The sequence below is a fragment of the Garra rufa genome, chromosome 7 (assembly GCF_049309525.1).
Source record: "Garra rufa chromosome 7, GarRuf1.0, whole genome shotgun sequence".
Lineage (NCBI taxonomy): Eukaryota > Metazoa > Chordata > Actinopteri > Cypriniformes > Cyprinidae > Garra > Garra rufa.
Genome location: NC_133367.1, coordinates 26,613,906 through 26,634,678, shown reverse-complemented (window position 1 = coordinate 26,634,678; position 20,773 = coordinate 26,613,906). Strand labels below are relative to the sequence as shown.

Below are 20,773 nucleotides of genomic sequence, written 5' to 3'. Positions count from 1 at the left end.
CTAAAGCCTGTTCTATGATAATTTGTTGATGAAAATAAATTATGTTCAATTAGATGTACTTGTGTTTACTAACTAACAATGAAATTATTTTTTCTACCTATTAGATTGGTTTTTTTTTTAAACGTCAACACCTACCCAGCCCATTACATGTTACACCGTACTTTTATTTTGACAGGTTGCCGTGAAGTTTCTGTGTCATACAGTATGATATGATGCTAGTTTCTCAAATGAAACGGTAAAAGTGACACTCACAGCAGTTTGGGAGATTGAGTTTATCTGTTCATGTGAGATGCAAATGCCAAAAATTACCGGGAGCGTCACGTGTGTTTCAGTATGCGTGTAGTAAAAGCGCGTCTCCACCATTCATAGTATGAATTTCATACATACAGCTAGGCAAACGCGGTCTTTTTGCATTTCAGTTTTCACATACACTAGTCCATATCGCGATTTGAATTAAGTGACTGACCAACATTTGATTTATGAATCCAAAAAACGACGAATTTACGTGGCATTTCGCTATAGTAGATTCTGTTTTTATGAATGGAGGACGACGTGATCCCGTCTGTGTTTTGGCGGAGGAGACTTAAACCCGCGACCATATTCTACAGTCTTCGGTATACATCCGCGTTAAACTATCAAGGTGAAAGTCATCATAGCTTGCGTAGTTTAGACCCAGCTCCCAACCCAAATTTGAGAATAGATTAACGGCGATATTTTTTTTTATCGCGCGATAAGAGTCTCACGTTAACGCAGCACGTTAACGCCGATAACGGCCCACCACTAATATATTTGTTTTTTTAATTTAATAATAACATTGAACAAAAATACAAAAAAGAGCGAAAAACACATTTCTGTGATAAATATTCATTTATCTATTTTTTTGTAATTCAGTGTTTTATTTATTTTCAAAGAGCATGTAAGTTACATCAAACAAGAAAAAAGTATCAAACAATTACTACCCCCCATATCCTCCCCCCAACCCTCTCCCAACCCACCGCACTTCAGGAATTGAAAAATAAATAATGTACAAATGAACAAACAAAATAACTACAAAATTTAAAGAAATGGTTTAAATGTCCAAAATCTCTCTAACTGAACAGATACAGTTCTTCCACATAGACAAAATGACCGGTTTAGCCTGGTTGGTCCGTGCTGAAGACAGTTCCAAATATAATATCTCAAGTAAGGAATGTAACCAATGCTTAATTGAAAGGTCATGAGGAGGTTTCCATCGTTGAACTTTCTTTGCAGCAGTCGAGGCAGCTAACCAAAATTTCCTGTCCTTCTCCTTTAGAGCGAATTGAGATATTCATTTATTTATTTTAAACATTTAAAATACTTATTTGCTTTAAATATGTATTCATGTTTATATATTTTTTTTATAAATATAAAGTCGTTTTTGAAGAAGTGGTAGAGCCTAACTAGTATTAGTCTACTAAATATTTCTGTTATATTATTTTATATTAATACAACTTTACTAATCAATCATTTTATTCACTGCTAGTATTCTGTGTATAGGATTTAAATACCTAAACACAGAATTCTAGCAGTAAACCTACAGCAGGTGCGCTGCTGACTCACGCGTTTAAAGCGGTGGGCGTGGCTTTCTCCAGCGGCGGTGATGACGTCGCCTGCGCCATGTGAATGCGGCGCGGTCGCTGATGAGGTTTGCGGATGTTTCTGTGTGTGCACGCGCGTCGCTCAGCTGACAGACTCACAGCAAGTAAGTTGATTTTTACCCTCTCAGGAAACTCATAACAAACACCAAAATGAAAGAAAGCGTCCGCGTTGACACGACACACGCGTTCGGGTTGGTTTTGTATCCAGCGAAGGCGTGTTTACAAAGCCTTTGAGGCTCGTAAGTGTCTATTTAAAAGTTAAAGTGGCAGAAAATGAGCTAATTGTTGTTTAGCAGTGGCTAGCTGGCTAACAGACTAGCTTTAGTGTAGTAAGGCTGCTTCTCACTGACAGCACACGTTGTGTTTGAGGTTTTAACTAGCTGTTATGATGGGGTTTGTGTGTGTGTGTTATGAGAAATCATGTTTAGTAGTACGAAACGGTAACGTTTTTTGTTGTTGAAGGCGTTTCCTGTTTGTTACTTTCAATCCCTGTTTGGTCAGTTTTTTTTTCAAAGTCACCAATGCTTAATTTGCAGCGTTTTCACACTTATTTATATTTTATCATTTTGTAAATATCTGGTCATAACAGCTGGGCAAACTAGGTTCGTTTTGTTTTACTGTTTACATACTGTACCTGTCTTTATAACACTAAATTTCATTATAGAAACATTCATGTTTCATATATATATATATATATTATATATATATATAATATTGGCTCAAAACCTGTCAGATGACTGTTTCAGATAAGGAAACACATTTTGTGGTCTACATAACGGAGAGGCACACTAGTTTGTTTGGCTAATGGCCCAGGATGGTAAAACAAACATGTTAGTTTGTTTAAAACCTTCCAGTTTGCTAGCCATGAACTCCTCACCTGTGTTTTTTTAACGTTAAAGGCGTCGCTTATCCAAAGCTTAAGAATAACGGAATAATCTAATCTAGTAGCAACTTGTCTACAATTATTGAATATGATTTCATCTTACCACAACAATGAATAATTGCAAATGCTTCCTTGGTGATTGACAGGCTGTTATAGAGCCATTACATCCTGTTCTGGTTCATTTACAGTTGCTGGTAAATGACCAATGTTAGATGTCTATAATCCTTTTTTCTTTCTAGTTTAAGTTTTAAGTAAATACCAATATTTTATTATTATTTATTTTATTTTTTACATTATATCAATTATAATAATATTTAATACTAATAGTAAGTATAATTAGTGTGAATTAGTCTAGTAATTATACATTGGTGTAAATTCTAATAAAATAATCTGTTAATTTTTGACTATATATAGGATTAATGTAAATGTAATATGATTTTATAATTAGTAATGCTGTTTTACAAGTGCAGTTTGACTTATTATGAATAGATGATATTATAGTTTTTCTATGGTGTATGTGTATATATATATATATATATATATATATATATGAGCAATATCACACTCGTAGACTTGAGATATGACTGTATATCGGCACGGTTGTGATTCGCCGTAGGTAGGTAATCACAGAGTGCCGATATACAGCCATATCTCAAGTCTACTAGTGTGATATTGCGTTTATACAACAGTTAAACGGCACGAGTGTGTAAATATATAAACAAAATAACAATGAAGTGTCTTTAAAAGCCCTCTTTTGTGCGAACTATTCCTTCCGCCACAAATTCAAATCAGAGTTTGACGGTTGGTCAGCTGAGCATAAGCTTCTTCCTTACTAATTCCAAAACGTCACTTTAGAACTTGTAACGAAGGAATGTTGAGTTGCTTCATTGAAAGCCTATTGTATTACTGCATCAAAACCTCACTGTATCATGTTTGAGTATTATCACAGAGAGATGGACTGAGCGAGCCATTAACGTACCTGCATCTGATTCATTCATTATTCATATTCATGATGATATGACTTTAGTTTGAATGTTTACTGAAGAAAGCGTTAATATCCGTTCATCTATTAAGGGTGATTTTGCTGCTCAGTGCATTTATTCGCTGTAGCAAGCTGTTGTTGAAGCTAAAAATAACTTCCCTTTAACTTTTCATTTTAAAAGTCCCAAAGTCATCATTAACTGCTCACTCATAAAACGGTCTCTTGTCGCCATCTAAAGGCGGAACAATGTAACGTTAACTAAAATCACCACAAATACGCGCACGTTTCTCAATAACTAACTAAATACTCACTAAATACTATTGTTAAATACATTATTTAAAATATAGTTTATATAAATTTTTATTTGAGTAGTAATATTTAATAAACAACAACAACAAAAACAGGCATCAAAAAGTTGCTAGGTAATTCAGTCAAGAGTAAAGGCAGCATTCAGCATTGAATTTACATAAACATGCTACATCTTTTTCTCTGGAACAAATAATAAATTATTGAGATCAAAGACTGCCCGTTAGATTTACCCACAATGAATTACATGTCATGTGTAACCACTACAGAGACATCAGAGCCAGCGGTAAAGTCCTGAAGATCTGGCCGTGGTGAGAGCGCTCTGAGCGGATTGATGAGTGTAGAACGCCCCCTGATGTTATGGGTCTCGCACGTCCGAAAACGACGAAGCAAATTTTCAAACAGACGTTAGCTTTATTAACAAACTGCATATTTGAACTATAAACAAGTACATTCTCGCCTGAAAACCTCTTAAAACTACATTCCGTGACACAAAAAGAGTAATATTTATAAAATGATACGGGATTTGGACGTCCGCCATGAAACTCGGGGAAAAAAAAAGGTCCCGGCTAGAACACGCGGAGTGATACAAAATTGTGAAAGGGCGTTTCTGTAGCGATACCAGTCGAATATCTCACGGTTCTCAACCAATCAGATTTGAGAAGCAGAATGAACTGTTGTATGTATATATAATAGACGTTTTTCCTGAACATGGAAGTAAGTCCGACTCTTAACTGAAAGAATGCTTTGCATTTCCGGTCTGCATTGTTTCTAGTCAAATTAGGGTATATTCCGAGCTAATAAACTAATGTTAAACCTATTAAAATGTTTTTAAAAAGCACATGGCTCCATAGCGCCATCACTTGGCAATGTCGCAATGACCGTCATTTGTCAGTGCCTCACTTTAATGAGTGTGTAGATGACACGAAGCAGCGGACGTTAGCTACATTAAAAACAGATGGACGCTATTTGAATGGGTTCCTATGGAAACCGGAACAGAAAAGCATTCAATCTGACGTTAGAATTCGTAATGGCGGCGCTCATCGTTTAATCAGGAAAAAGGTCTATATATATATATATATATATATATATATATATATATATATATATATATATATACTAGGGGTGGGCATAGATTAATTTTTTTAATCTAGATTAATCTAGATTAAATCTTGGAATTAATCTAGATTAATCTAGATTAAAATGGCTAATCTGAATTCTGCTGAAGGCATTCAGAATATGTGTGCTACCCAAATAATGACTAAAAGTAAGTCTTTGAGAATGGATCATAAAGCTCATAAAGCTGTTCTATGATAATTTGTTGATGAAAATAAATTATGTTCAATTAGATGTACTTGTGTTTACTAACTAACTAACAATGAAATTATTTTTTCTACCTATTAGATTGTGTGTTTTTTTAACGTCAACATCTACCCAACCCATTACATGTTACACCATACTTTTATTTTGACAGGTTGCCATGAAGTTTCTGTGTATACAGTATGATGTGATGCTAGTTTTCTCAAATGAAACGGTAAAAGTGACACTCACAGCAGTTTGGGAGATTGAGTTTATTTGTTCATGTGAGATGAAAATGCCAAAAATTACCGGGAGCGTCACGTGTGTTTCAGTATGCGTGTAGTAAAAGCTCGTCTCCGCAATGCATACATACAGCTAGGCAAACGGAACATATCAGATTCATATTAAAACGGTCTTTTTGCATTTCAGTTTTCACATACACTAGTCCATATCGCGATTTGAATTAAGTGACAGAGCAACATTTGATTTATGAATCCAAAAAACGACGAATTTACGTGGCATTTCGCGCTATAGTAGATTCTGTTTTCATGAATGGAGGACGACGCGATCCTGTCTGTGTTTTGGTGGAGGAGACTTAAACGCGCGACCATATTCGGTATACATCCGCGTTAAACTATCAAGGTGAAAGTCATCATAGCTTGCGTAGTTTAGACCCAGCTCCTAACCCAAATTTGAGAATAGATTAACGGCGATATTTTTTTTATCGCACGATAAGAGTTTCGCGTTAACGCAGCACGTTAACGCCGATAACGGCCCACCACTAATATATACAATTTTTCTTAGCAATATTAATCTTCATATTATTATTATTTAGGCTGCATTTTCCTAAATAAAATAAATGCTCAAAATAACTACACATATATTTATTTTATATTATATAATATTAATATAATAAGATTTTATAATGACTGTTTTATAAGCAATAAGACTTTTTTTTTTTTAAATCATGAATAGAATGTATTTTATATAGAAAAATATGCTATAATTTATTTTATTACTTTTTTTTAAATCTGAAAGAAAAAACCCTTCTTCAATCCAAAAAAAATATTAATACTAAAATCTAAATATAATAAAAAATTATCAATAGTAATCATCAATAGTAATGTTCATTAGCACTATTTAGGCTGCATTTTTTCCAAATAAATTCATATGAAAAAATGTATTTATAGTTATTTTTAACATTTATTTTAGAAGGGGTACATATACCTGAGTTTCAGTTTTAAAAATGTGAAACTTAAAACCATTATTCAATTCAAAGGAATAATAAATATATGCTTTTTAATATATAATGTTTAATATTTTAATATTTTACCTATATTATTGTAATTATTTAATATAATTTTAATATTTTTATTTAACAAATAATTTAGTTTGTTTGTTGATTAATTCTATTATTTTGCACATTATTTAGTATTTCTGTTCAATTAAAATAAAATAATTAATATGTATTTCTTTTTGCTCTTTTTTTAATTTGTGTTTTCTTCCATTTTATTGTACTTTATTGAATGATAACAAATTAAATTAGGCTTACATTATACATCTATTTATGTTTTTATTATTTTTATTGAAGCACTTATAGCTGATAAGTAATTTGCATCTAAATTGAAATAATATAATGTAATGTAATATAGTATATTCACAATACTGCACAGCCTTGTACTTTATTGCTTAATTATATAGTTCCCCTGTTTGTTCCAATTACTCAAGTTCCTTTTTTGCTGGGTGATTTCATTAGGCAGATTATTCTCATATTACATCATGGCTGGCCCTGACCGAGAACTCAGATGGAGAGACCAATAACTGAGGAGACTGTTTTGAACTTTAAACACTGTGTTGGGTGGCAGGAAAGCCTTGGCTCTTTCTCAGTAGTTCAGTGTGAATGGTGTCCATGTTGTAGTAACAGCCTGTACAAATACAGTATCTGTTTATTGTTTTAAAATTATGGGTGTGAGTAACACAGAAAGCCTGTTTCTCCTGCTGCGGCCTGCAGTGTGTGTGTGTGTGTGTGTGTGTGTGTGTGTGTGTGTGTGTGTGTGTGTGTGTGTGTGTGTGTGTGTGTGTGTGTGTGTGTGTGTGTGTGTGTGTGTGTGTGTGTGTGTGTGTGTGTGTGTGTGTGTGTGTGTGTGTGTGTGTGTGTGTGTGTGTGTGTGTGTGTGTGTGTGTGAGAGAGAGAGAGCTGTGGCTAATGCACACCCAGGATAAGTAAAGTGCACCAGTTTTATCTGTGGTTGAACATCTGAGACAGAGGCTCAGGCTCGGTTTAACCCTCCCTTCTGTTTGGTGGTGTTTACTGCTGATCACTATAGCTAAAGGCACATCTTGTGTATTGTATTGTAGATTTGGATTTATTTATTTATTTCAATTGTTTTATTCATTTTTTTATTTGTCTTACTGGAATATTTTCATTAAATTTATGTATTGGATAATTTATTAGAATATAATAAAAATTGTACTAAATTCTGTTGTGTCAGTGACATAGCAACATGATATAATTTATTACAGTTTTTTGTGATTAGTCAATAATCTGTCTAAAATATATATTTTTATATTTTCTGTGCTCATTTTAATTTTAGCTCATTTTAGTTTAGAAATAGTTTTTTGAGTGCACATAGCTTTTATTATTTTTTGTCAGCTTTATCTATTTTAGTATATTAAGTTATATTAAATAAAATAAGTGAATAAAAATATGTGCTATTACATTATTTCAGTTAACATTTCTTTATTTAAATTTTATTGTCTTATTTTTATTTTTAATTACATTTTTTTTCTTTTTTAGTAATACATTTTAATTTCAATTTCAGTTTTGTTGATGAAAGCTGTTTCTTATTTAATTTATTCATTTTTTTTATAAAAACATTTAATATCTGTTAATAATTTACTTTGTATTTATTAAGCATTTTTTCTAATTTCACTATTTTTGCCCATTACAAATAAATAAAAAATAAACAAAAGTAAAAAAAGAATACAAATAAAAAAATAAAAATAAAAATAATAAAAAAATTATAATTTTGTATATGACATTATTTTTCATTTCAAATGAACTTATATAAGATTATATAAGATTTCTGTTAATTTGCAGAATTTAATTACATTTTTAATAATATGTTTTATAAGTCTTGATTTGATAACCTGGAAGCTGTTTCCGGATTTAATTCATTAACTGATTATTTAGAATAAAATAAATCAAAATATATTAAAAAAAGAAAATTGTTCATTTAATATCTATTAATAATTTACTGTATATTTATTTAGAATTTTTCTAATTTCACAATTTTTGTCCATTACAAATAAATAAATGAATGAAAAAATAAGTTAATATAAGCTAAAAAATAGGTAAAAAAAGGTAATAAAAATAAACCCAAAATTAAATTTAATTACAAATTAATTTAAATGACTATGTATCAAGCAATTTATTTATTTATCGATCATTGTTCTAATTTCACTATTTTTGCCCATTGCAAATAAATAAACGAATAAATAAATAAACAAAAGTTATAAAAAAAAATAACAAAAGAATAAAACATAAAATAATTTTATAAAAAATATAAACAAAATTTTAATATTATTTATTTTGTTTATGTATGTATATGTATGTATGTATTTATCTTTTTTTATGTAAATATTTTTATTACAAATAAATAAATGAATAGTTACAAATAATACAAATAAAAATAAATACAAAAAATTGAAATTAATATTTGTTTTATCATATAATTAATTTATTATTTTTCTTATTTCACTATTTTTGCTCATTACAAATAAATATAATAAATGTAAAAAATAAATCCAAAAATAATTGAAATGCATATGCTTTATCAAATCATTTATACTTTTATATTCTTTATATTCATATTATATATTTATTTATTTGTGAGGAGAAAAAATAGTGAAATTGGAAAAAAATATAAATAAATAAATCTATCTAATCTTCTTTAAATGTAACTTGTATAAAATTAAGTTTTACATTTTGAAAATATTACATTTTTGTAATTGATATGATTATTATCAACTGATCTGTATCTTCGCCAGGCTACACTATAATAATTTAATGGACATGCAAAGAAGTGAATAGTAATCTTTATAGTTCCTTAACTGGCTTAATCTAAAATAATGAGCATGAGTTTGTAATTGCTTCAAGTTTCTGCTGTCTAATTCAATTTCAGTGACTAACTGGTTCTCTTTAGCAAGTATCTAAATGCATTCTCTGTTCATGTCAAGTGAGGAACTACTACATAATGAAAACAAAGCACACACAGAGACCTTCTGTTAGCGCTCGGTTTTATCCTGTGCGTTTTTCAACGGCTGTAATTGACAAAGAATGACGGCCACATGACTGCTGTGAATGTATGTGAATGTGAAGACCCCTTTCACCCACCGTGACCCATTGATATGAACTCAAGGAACCCAATGTCATGCTATTGCAGTTGCTTCATTGGCCGGACGCTTGTTTGAGATCCTCATCACAGTCACTGTTATCTGATTATAACACTTGATAGTTGTGTAATAGTGTGTGAGCTGTATAGGTGTGAACTTCAGTAGTGGTTTAGTTCAGAGTGCTTTAGTTTGCTTTGAGCTGCTTCAGGCTCTGAAGATGCACTCAGATAGATGACGCCTCAATAAATGTGAGCTTGCTTGTTGAATCAGCAATAATGTGTGAAATGCGAGATGGTTGATATCTTTTTCAGATGACACTGCTGTAACTCTCTGAAAGTGGCTGGTGCTTTAGTGCTGATTGATTTTGATGTTTTTTTTTTGATTCAGCTCCTGCCTGTCTGAACATAATTAGTATCTAAAGCTAAGTTGATGTGAAATTTCAAAATGGACCCTTTTTTATTTTTTTTACCATATTGACTTGATATATTTATATATATATACTTTAGTTTGTATTTATTTATTTAGAATATATTTTTATTTTATTATTTTTGATTAAATTTTGCAGAAATACAGAGTGTATTACCTCAGTTGCAAAATGAGAATATATTTTAATAATTTTTATTTTAATAATTTTAATATTTTAATAAATCATTTCAATATTTAAATACTTATTTCTAATTAATACAAAGCTGCCAAAATAGCCTTACTGAAATTAAAATGTTATATATAAATATAAAATACACAACAATATTTTTTAAAAATAAATGAGTCATAATTTATTTATTTGTAATTCATTTTCATAGTTAATAATGTATTTATTTTAATTTATAATAATTTATATTTATAGTTTATGCAAATATAATTAATTGTAGTTAAAGGCTTACTGACATTGTTATATATGAATATAAAATACACAGCAAAACCTTTTAAAATGTATTTATTTATTTCTAATAAAAAAAAAATGTTGTTAATTTAATCATTTTAATAATTTAGAATTGTTTTAGTTAATACATAGCTGGTGAAATTGCCTTACTGAAATTGTTAAACAAAATCGGCAGAAAAAAACAAGATTTTAAATATACATTTTATAATACTTTATTTATTTATTTATTTAGGTACAGTAAATACAAAGCTGGCAAATAGCCTTGCTGAAATTATAACATTATATGTCAGTATAAAATACACAAAAATAACATTTTAAAATAATCAAATAAATATATTTATAATACTTTATATTTATTTAGAATACCTTTTTGTAATTAATAATTAATAATTTTTAAATTAATACAAAAAAGAAATACAACATATAAATTGTTATATATAAATATGTAAAAAACTTTTCTTTTTAAATAAACCAGTTGATCAATTTTGTAATTTTATTTATTTATAATTTTATAATTTATTATTTAAATTATAAATTTAATGTATAATTATTTATAGTTATAGTATACATATATAAATGTAAAGTAGGCAACAAAAACTTTTTAAAATAGACATTAATAAATACGTTTTATAATACTTTATAGTTTATTTATTATTAACTTTAAAAATAATAATATAAATACTTTAATACTTTATAATTATCTATAGTTGATAAAAAGCTGGCAAAGTAGCCTTACTGAAATTGGTATATAAATCTAAAATAGACAGTAACTTTTTAAAACAAACAAATAAATAAATAATAATTTTTTAAAAGTTAATAATTTAATAATGTAATCTTTTGTAGTTATTTATAGTTAAAATTATAATAAATGTTCAATTCAGTTCAATTAAATTCTGCTCAATTGTATTATGTATGTTATGTTAAAAAATAATAATTTAAAAATTAAGTTATATATGTTACACATGTACAAATCAGCCACTAGTAGTTTTTATTAATAATAATAATAATAGGCTTAAGATGCAAGGAAATGCAATGCAGAGAAAACCATCCAGTCATTGAGGTTTTTTTTTTTTTTTTTTTCTGTTGCGGAAGTTAAAGTAGATTTTGTAATCCAGCTTGTACCCAGTGTAACAGGTCTGTCTTGTTGGTAGGGTTGCAGCAGCAGCAGTGGGCCGAGCGGGCGGACTGTCCCAGGCTATCATGGATGACAGCTCCTCTCTGGGCAGAGTGAGCGGCTCCACTGAATCTGTGTCAACCGTCACCAGTGAGGAGTTTGTGCTTGTGCAGCCCACCGCTGGGGGTTCCCCCTGCAGCACAGAGGGGAGGCCCAGGCTCAAGGTGTCTCTTTCTACAGCCTGTTAAACATCCTTTACTCTTTAATTTCATGTCTCAAAAAGAATGATGTTCAAAGTAATATAGAATATTTATACTTTGCCATCTCATTGTGTGTCAGATGTCGTGGAATGGGAGTGAGCAGTTGGAGCGGGCGATGGAGGAAGTGTTGGACGATGTTGGTGATGGAGCAGGATCTTCAGAGGAGAAAGGAAGTCCTGCAGCTCCCAGCTCTCAGATCAGTCCACCCAGCTTAAACCTGGACACAGCTCCTCATGGTATGTCCTTATTTTTATCCCGTAACACCCATTGGTCCTGCTTCTTCCGCTTTGGAAGTCTATGGCAGCCCATAGAACCACTTGCGGGAAAGTTATGAAATTTGGCACACATATAGAGGACAGTCTCATCATTGACCACAGTGAACAGTGAGTCTCTAACTCAAACTCTCTAGCACCACCAACAGGCCAAATTTGCTCTTATATTTCTGCTATTAACTTTTGAACCATACGGTCTAGAAGCAATTTTGAATTATGTGAAAAATCGACTTTTTCGAACTCGTCTTAGACAATTTGTCCAATTTTCACCATCTTTAAAAATGGACATATATTTTTGCAACACATTTAGTATGCGTTTTACCTGTGGGCATGAGTAGTTTCTCCACAACGCCACCTACTTGTCAAAAGATGTTCATAATTTCTGAACAGTTTGACCAAAAATCAGAAGATTGATCTTGTTAGATGTGGAGCGGCATACTGAATCAAACACTTCCCAGTTTTCCTATGTCAAACATTTTGACTGTAATTTTCAGAAGAATCTACTTTTTCATACTCGTCCTAGACAGTTTGTCCAGTTTTCACCAAAATTGGCTTAGATCATCTTCAGAGAATTCTGGCAAAAGCTATCAAAAGCTTTTTGATCTACTAAATGGTTTTCGTAAAGCGTGTTAACGAATTTGATGAAGTTTATGCAAAAATGGACACAAGGCTGTATCTTCACAATGTTTTAGCAGATTCTGACCAAACTTGGTACCTGTTGTACTAAGCATGACCTGAGGGCACATGAGCAATTTTGGCACAACGACACCTACTGGTCAAAAGATCATAATAATTGACATTTTTGTTTATAATTTCTGAAGAGTTTGAGTTTTGAATTTTGTAGTAAAATGCGGTATTTTTCAAACGCTTTAACGTATTATAAATCTTAAAGAACGCTGCTTGCAGGAAAGTCATCAAATTTGGCAAATAGGACAGTCTCATTGTTAACCACATCAAAATTTAGAGTCTCTAACTCAAACTCTTTAGCGCCACCAACAGGCCAAAATTGCACTCATGTTTCTGTCTGAAAGCAAAATTCTTTTTTCTCTGATTTCTTGGCTCAACCCAAATGCATTTTTTAATTTCTGTAGGTCAAGATTTTTCGCAATTTTTCCGAAAAATTTAGTTTTTTTGTGATCATCCTAGATGCATTGTCCAATTTTCACCAAAATTTGCTCAGATCATCTTTAGACAGTGTTTACCAAAAGTTGTCAAAGTTTTTAAAGTTATACCAACAGGCAAAATTTGCACATGTTTCTGCTAGTAACTTTTAAACCGTAAGGTCTTAAAGCAAAATTCTTTTTCCTCTGATTCCTTGACTCATGCTAAATGGAATGCACACTAAAAGTTTAGTTCCTAAAATTTTTCTCATTTTTGAATTTTCCAAATTCACTTTTTTGTGTGTGTGTCCAATTTCCTTCAAAATTGTCTCAGATCTCCTTCAGATAATCCTGGCAAAAAGTTGTAAATGGATTTCAGAAAGACCCAACTGCTTTAATAAAACGTGTTAACCAATTTGATAATTTGTGCAAAAACTGACATGAGGCTACATCTTCCCAATGCTTTAACGGATTCAGATCAAACTTGGTACATGTTATACTAAGCATGACCTAAGGGCATACGAGTATTTTTGGAACAACGCTGTTTGTGTTAAAATGTTGTATTTTACAAATGCTTCAGTGAATGAGTCTCATGATATTATAATCGTATAGAAGTCTGTTTGCAGGAAAGTTAGGAAATTTGGCACACAGATAGAGGACAGTCTCCTCATTAATCACAGCAAGTTTGGAGTCTCTTACTCAAACTCTATAGCGCCACCAACAGGCCAAATTTGCACTCATGTTTCTACTAATAACTTTTAAACCATAAGGTCTAAAAGCAAAATTCTTTTTCGCTCTCATTCCTTGGCTCAAGTCTTATGCATACCAAAATGTACATTTCTATAGGTCAAGATTGTTCACCATTTAGAATTTTCTGAATGGTTTTGTCCAAATATCACCAAAATTGGCACAGATCATCTTTAGAGCATTCTATTAAAAAGTTATCAAAAGATTTTTGATATACCAAAACATTTTCATCATGTGCGTTAACGAATTTGACAAAGTTTGTGCAACAATGGACATGAGGCGTTGCAATGATTTAGCGGATTCTGACTTATGTGTTATAAAAGGGAGCATGACCTTAGGTAGTTTTGGCACAGTGCCACCTACTGGTAAAAGAATTTGCATTTTTGCTTATAACTTCTGACCAGTTTGGCCAAGAAAAATTAAGACTAATCTCGTTACTGATACTGAATCAAACAATACCTAATTTTGTCTGCCTTTTTGGGTGTTGACCGTATTGAGTTTTGTTGTAAAATGCTGTAATAACTTTAACTATATTAACTATTACAGACAGGTGTGTTGAAACAGCAGGGTTGGAGAACCTTGATCTTAACTGAGGAACTAAAGACAGCTCCTTAGCTCTTTATTTTATTTTTCTGTTGTGCTTGCACCCTTGGCTATATTTATGTTTTTTTTTGTTTTTTTTTTTTTACTTTATTTTTTATGGAACATTTTTACATCAAAGGAAAAGAAAGAAACAAAAAAAAAAATCCAAATAAAACAAATACAGTAGGGGGTATACATTCTGTTTTTTAACAAGTATGCATAAAATTCTAATTTGTACTTGTACATTATTTATATTCAGTGGTTGTTTATATTACAGTATTCAGTCCATTTCTTCCAATATTTTAGAAACAAGTCCTTTTTGAGTCTCAAAATAAAAGTCAATTCTTCCATATTACATATTTCTTTAACAATTTCTATCCATTCACCAAGTGAGGGGGTGTCTTGCTTATACCAATGCCTGGTGATGCTCTTCTTACATGCTACACTTAATATATTTACAAGATACACATCTTCTTTCAACACAATGTCTGCAAAATTTCCAAGATACAATGTTATAAAATCTCTTGGTACTTCATATCCTAAGATCTTTTTAAACTCCGATAAAACCATGTTCCAAAAAGGTAATATCTTTGTACAACTCCAGAAAATATGAAAATGGTCAACATCGACCTGACCGCACATCCTCCAGCATAGTTGTGATGTAGATAATTGTTTACTTTTAATTTTAGGAGTAATGAAAAAACACACCAAATTTTTCCATGCAAACTCTTTTCACCTCCGTGAGCAGGTAATTGTATGCTGTGACTTACAGGAAAAATACCATTTTTCATTTGGAATTTCTTCCTCTAATTCTTTTTCCCATTTCTGCTTAATATAGCTACACTGTAAACAAAATCTGTAGAAATTACAGTATTACTGGCAGCTGGTTGCCAGTAACTTACTGTAGATTTAAATTTATGCTATTTACTGGCAACAGTTTGTTCAAAGTTAATTGAACATTAAACATTAACAAGTCTTTATCTTTACAGAATAAAACTAAAATAACAGCCTCATGCAAAGCATTCTGGGAACCAAAATCTGAAGGAAAAAAACAGAAAAAGGTTGATGAAGGTTTCTGGTTCCCAGAATGCTTTGCAGTAGGTTGTTATTTTATAGTTTTATTCTGTAAAGACAAAGACTTGTTAATGTTTAATGTTCATTTAACGTTGAACAAACTGTTGCCAGTAAATAACATAAATTAAAAATCTACAGTAAGTTACTGGCAACCAGCTGCAGAACTACAGCAAATTTTTTACAGTGTAGATGAGTCTTTTCCACTCTCCCTCAGGGCCAGGTAGAAAGAAGAAATTATTTTAGGATTATTCCTTGTGTAGGATTCAGTTATCAATATATTTATGTTTCTTATGAACAGGGTGAAACACACAGGGGTTTCAGCAGATGCCATTTAAACTAGCTCTATTTATCATAACTGCTTCCTGTTGCCACGTGCTAAAATTAGGGGGGCTTTGAATGCTTACTTCCTCTCTACCTCACACAGACTTCCTCATTCAGTCACTTTTGACAATAGACAAAGGTTTATGCAAAGCAAGAGGTTATTGTTTGAGCCTAAAGAAATAGTCAGCATAAAAGACATTGTTCTACTGTGTTAATATGACTGGATGAGCCACTATCATAAATAAGATGAAAATAAACACAGGCACGTTTCTGCAACCTTGTATTGACACTTCATTGTCTGTGTCCACAGATGCATCAGCAGCAGTTTTGGAGAGTTCAACAGTACAGGAGGAAGAAAGCGTGCAGTTCAGTAAACTGTCCTATCTTGGCTGCACCTGGGTGAAGGCCCCTCGTAACGAGACCGAGGCCCAGAAAGCCATGGCCACCCTGCGGGCAGAGAGCGCCATCCCCATCCCTGTCACCCTCCATGTGCCCAACGGTCCAGACGGTTGTGTCCGGTCAGTCATTTCCCAAAAATTAAATAAAAAACAAACAAATAAACCTAGATTTGTAGAGGTTCCTCAAATTTCTGGACTACATCAGCTACATCTCACAACCATTTTTTTTGCATTTATTTCCACGTGTTACTCCTGAGGATTCATAAAAGCTTTAAGACTGAGCACATTTAGCTTTCCTGCTCTGAGACAAACCACATTCAACATTGGGAGTATAAATGTGACTCCTCTGTAGTTTCTGAGTTCTTGTGATCTTCATGGTGGGTGTTTGTCTGTCAAGAGCTAACACAGCTGTCATCCGAGCTGCTTTTAGCTCCTGCTTTCAGGTTCGTAAATGTGATGTTGCACTTCTGTTTTCACACCCTGAGTGCACTTTTTTTCTTTTTCTCAGGAACTGTGGCATAACCTCAGGTTTAACATCTCGCTGTATCTTCTTCGTAAACCTCAAACCATCTCTAAAGATAGCTAAGTGAACTTCGATGCACATGACATGTGCCACTTTCTTTTAGCTTAATTCTGGTGCCCATGAACATTAACGAATTGTTCATTAAAGTACTACTTCTAAAATATCTTATTTAGCATTAATTTCACATCACGAGTGCACTATTAAATCTTGACCTCCGAAATCGGTTTACGTTTGAAATATATCGTAAAAGATGTCAGATTGTCCAAAAGAAACTGCTTTAGCTTTAGTTATATTTAAATTTTGTTGTTTTTTATCACTCTAGGATTGTCGACCAGGCCACAGGAACAGAAATAGCATCTTTTCCTCTCTACAAGGTGTTGTTCTGTGCCCGAGGACATGAGGGATCTGTCGAGAGTGACTGCTTTTCCTTCACCGAGAGCTACCGCAGCTCGGAGGACTTTCAAATCCACGTCTTCTCCTGCCATATCAAAGAAGCTGTGAGTTGCATTTGTTCATAAATGTTCATCGAGTAATTCTCAAAGCTCAACCTCTTTTTTTTATTTAGGTTAGTCGCATCCTCTATAGCTTCTCAACGGCCTTCAAGCGTTCGTCAAAAGCTGCCACAGACATGCGAGACTCGGCGTTGCCACTTTCCCCTGATAGCGATGAGTTCACCTTCACCGTTTCTCTAGAAGTGAAAGAAGATGACAGCAAAGGAAACTTCAGGTCTGTTATTACTCAGTTCTGAATAACTTCTGCTTACTTCTCTCGTTTTTCAAAAGAGGTGTTAGTTTTTACTGTTGCTATTCATTGAGTGAAATTAACCGTTGCCTCATTTGGGTTTCTGTTGTGGGAAACCAGAATATAAGTGTAATTGTGTCTTTCTTACGTCTTTCCCTCTTTCTTCCTCTATATCTTGCAGTCCAGTTCCCAAGGATAGAGATAAATATTATTTCAAGCTGCGGCAGGGTGTACAGAAAAAGCTTGTGGTTACCGTCCAGCAGATGAACAATAAGGAACTGGTAATAGAGAGGTGGGTTCTGGGATGTGGTCAAACCATATTTTGCCTTATAATGACTGCCATTGCAAAAAAATTATAAATAATTTACTTAACCCCTTATCATCCAAAATGTTCATGTCTTTCTTTCTTCAGTCGTAAAGAAATTGTTTTTTTTTTGAGAAAAACAATTCAGGAATTTTTCCCATGTAGTGGATTTCAATGGTGCCCCGAGGAATAGGGGTCTTGTATAGCTAAGCGATTGGATATTTTCTTAAATAAATTGTTTATACACTTTTTAACCACAAATGCTCATATTGTCTAGCTCTGCGATGCACATGCATACTGTGTGCTCCAGTTCAAGACAGTTAGGGTATGACGAAAAACTCCAACCTCCAACTTCAAAATTGGCCTACATCGCCGTTTTATCTTTTTTGTAAAGGTCATTTGATCTTCTTTGCATGTTCACTTTGTAAACACTTAGCTGTTACTTCTGCAGCGATGTTGACGATTTTGAAGTTGGAGGAGAAAATGAGATGGGAGTTTATCGACATACCCTAACTGTATTGAAGTGCAGAGTATGCATGTGCATCGCAGAGCTAACCAAGATAAGCATTTGTGGTTTGGAAGTGTATAAAAATGAATTTATTTAAAAAAAATGAGGGATCATTTTGCTAGATAAGATCCTTCTTCCTCAGCTGGGATCGTTTAGAGCTCTTTGAAGCTGCATTTAAACTGCATTTTAGACGTTCAAGCTCCTGGGCACCATAGAAGTCCACTATATGGAGAAAATTCCTGAAATGTTTTCCTCAAAAAGCATAACTGTTGGGCGACTGAAGAAAGAAAGACATGGACATCTTGGATGACAAGGGGGTGAGTAAGTTATCTGTACATTTTTTGTTGTGGAAGTGAACTAATCCTTTAAAGATGCAATATAAATGACAGAATATTTACCACAAATTGAAAGTGAAGGCGGAGGAACATGTAAGAACACATATTTTTTTAATTAGTACATATACAGTTACACCAAAATTTATTCAGACACCTTCAACATTTCTCACATTATCACTGTTTATTCGCTATAGTTTAGAAAATGCTAACAAATTCATCTTGATAATGTCAGAATACTTTGATAGAAAGGTATGTAACAAAACATAATCAGGTCAAAGTGTCCAATTACATTTTCGGTCCCAAATTTTGATTAATTTTACTGGTAGTCCACTGTATGAACAATTTTTGGGTATAATATGTCACAGTTGACTTTGTTTTGCTATCATCACTTACATAAATTAATTATAGTGTCCTGCACCCACTTGTAAAATATATATATATATATATATATATATATATATATATATATATATATATATATATCTGGTGTCTGAATATTTTTTGGTTTTAAAGTATATTTATCATAGGTGGGGGACTTGAGTCATACTAAATAAGAACTTGACTTATAATAACTGTGATTAAATTATAATAACTTAATAACTGTAATTTAATTATTTTTTAAAAAGGAAATTATTGCAGTTGGTAACAAACACAATGGCACCAGCGATCTTTGTGGTTTAATGGCGCTGCACAAGCACATAAATGCAGAGAGAAAAAGACTCTCCCAAGATCATATCTTTTGAAAGTTAACACTTTAAAATTGACCATATTCATAAAAGGAGATTTGCTGTTTTCACAATTTACAAAACCAGGATGTTGATATGTAAGCTAACACATTAGTTGAGAGAGAGAGAGAGAGAATAATGTAGAAAACAGCTTGATTTAGTCTGACACTAAATTAAAATAATTATAACCGATAGATCTCATGTTTTGTCATCAGACTTTAAATTCGCTGACATTTGCTTTATCATAGTGGTATAATGTCAAAAATCCCTTTTATCGATTAGTGATGTTTCTCTTCCACTCAGATGGTGCTAAAATTAAAGCTGTGTTTTTATATTTATAACCTAGAATATTGAGCAAATTTTCTAGGATAAATTTAAAATAGAAAAATTTCACATAGCTTCCAAGTGTTTAGTTCAGCCACAGCGTCTACAAGAGCAACACACTCAACACTTTTAGTGAATGAATCCAAAGTTCATTTCTTAACTTAAAATGAATAAGATTGTGGCAAAAATAAAATATACATGTTTAGGTACCGTGACTCGACTTGATGTATGTCTAATAAACAATGTATAACATTTTAATTGTTTAATTGTAAAAGTAAATATATGTAATTAAACATTAGTTCATACAATAGTTTCATATATATATATATATATATATATATATATATACTCACACACTGTCGTCCAGAAGTTTGGGATTAGTAAGATATTTTTTTTTTTTTAAAGAAGTCTCTTATGTCAATCAAAGTTCCATTTATTTGATCAAAAATACAGAAAAAGGGGTAATATTATTACATGTCATTGCAATTTAAAATAACCGTTTCATATTTTAATATACTTTAATATACTTTATGTACATACTATTATCTATTAAGCTTTGCATCACAGGAATACAATTATTTTTAATGTATGTACACTGCAGTTTAAAAGTTTGAATCAGTAAGATTTTTAATTTTAAAGTTGATTTAAAAATACCACAAAAAAACAGTAATATTATGAAATATTTTTGCAATTTAAAATAGTGGTTTTCTATTTTAATATACTTTTAAAATACAATTTATTCCTGTGATGCAAAGCTGAATTTTTAAGCATCATTGCTCCAGTCTTCAGTGTCACATGATCCTTCAGAAATCATTCAAATATGCAGATTTATTATGAATGTTGCAAACAGTTGTGCTGCTTAATATTTTTTTCTTTTAATATTTTTCTGTGATACTTTTTCAGCTTTTTTGATGAAGAAAAAGTTCAAAAGAATAGCATTCATTCAAAATACTAATATTTTTTAACAATATAAGTCTTTACTATCACTTTTTATCAATTTAACACATCCTCGCTGAATATAAGTATTAATTTCTTTAAAAAAAACCCTGAAAGAATAGTTTACTGACACTCTTTACTG

The 20,773-nt window shown here is 31.9% G+C and overlaps 1 protein-coding gene across 1 annotated transcript in view; it reads left to right on the top strand.

The window, feature by feature from the left end:
- The first annotated feature begins 1,727 nt into the window (after window positions 1-1,727).
- The window catches only part of LOC141338068 (rab GTPase-activating protein 1-like), a 32,167-nt gene continuing 13,121 nt past the window's right edge, over window positions 1,728-20,773 (top strand). The window contains exons 1-7 of the mRNA XM_073843636.1: window positions 1,728-1,858; window positions 11,519-11,705; window positions 11,821-11,977; window positions 16,148-16,355; window positions 17,081-17,255; window positions 17,324-17,484; window positions 17,681-17,791. Of these exons, the coding sequence (XP_073699737.1) occupies window positions 11,568-11,705; window positions 11,821-11,977; window positions 16,148-16,355; window positions 17,081-17,255; window positions 17,324-17,484; window positions 17,681-17,791 (950 nt within the window). The 5' untranslated portion in view covers window positions 1,728-1,858; window positions 11,519-11,567. The remainder of the gene's footprint in view (window positions 1,859-11,518; window positions 11,706-11,820; window positions 11,978-16,147; window positions 16,356-17,080; window positions 17,256-17,323; window positions 17,485-17,680; window positions 17,792-20,773) is intronic.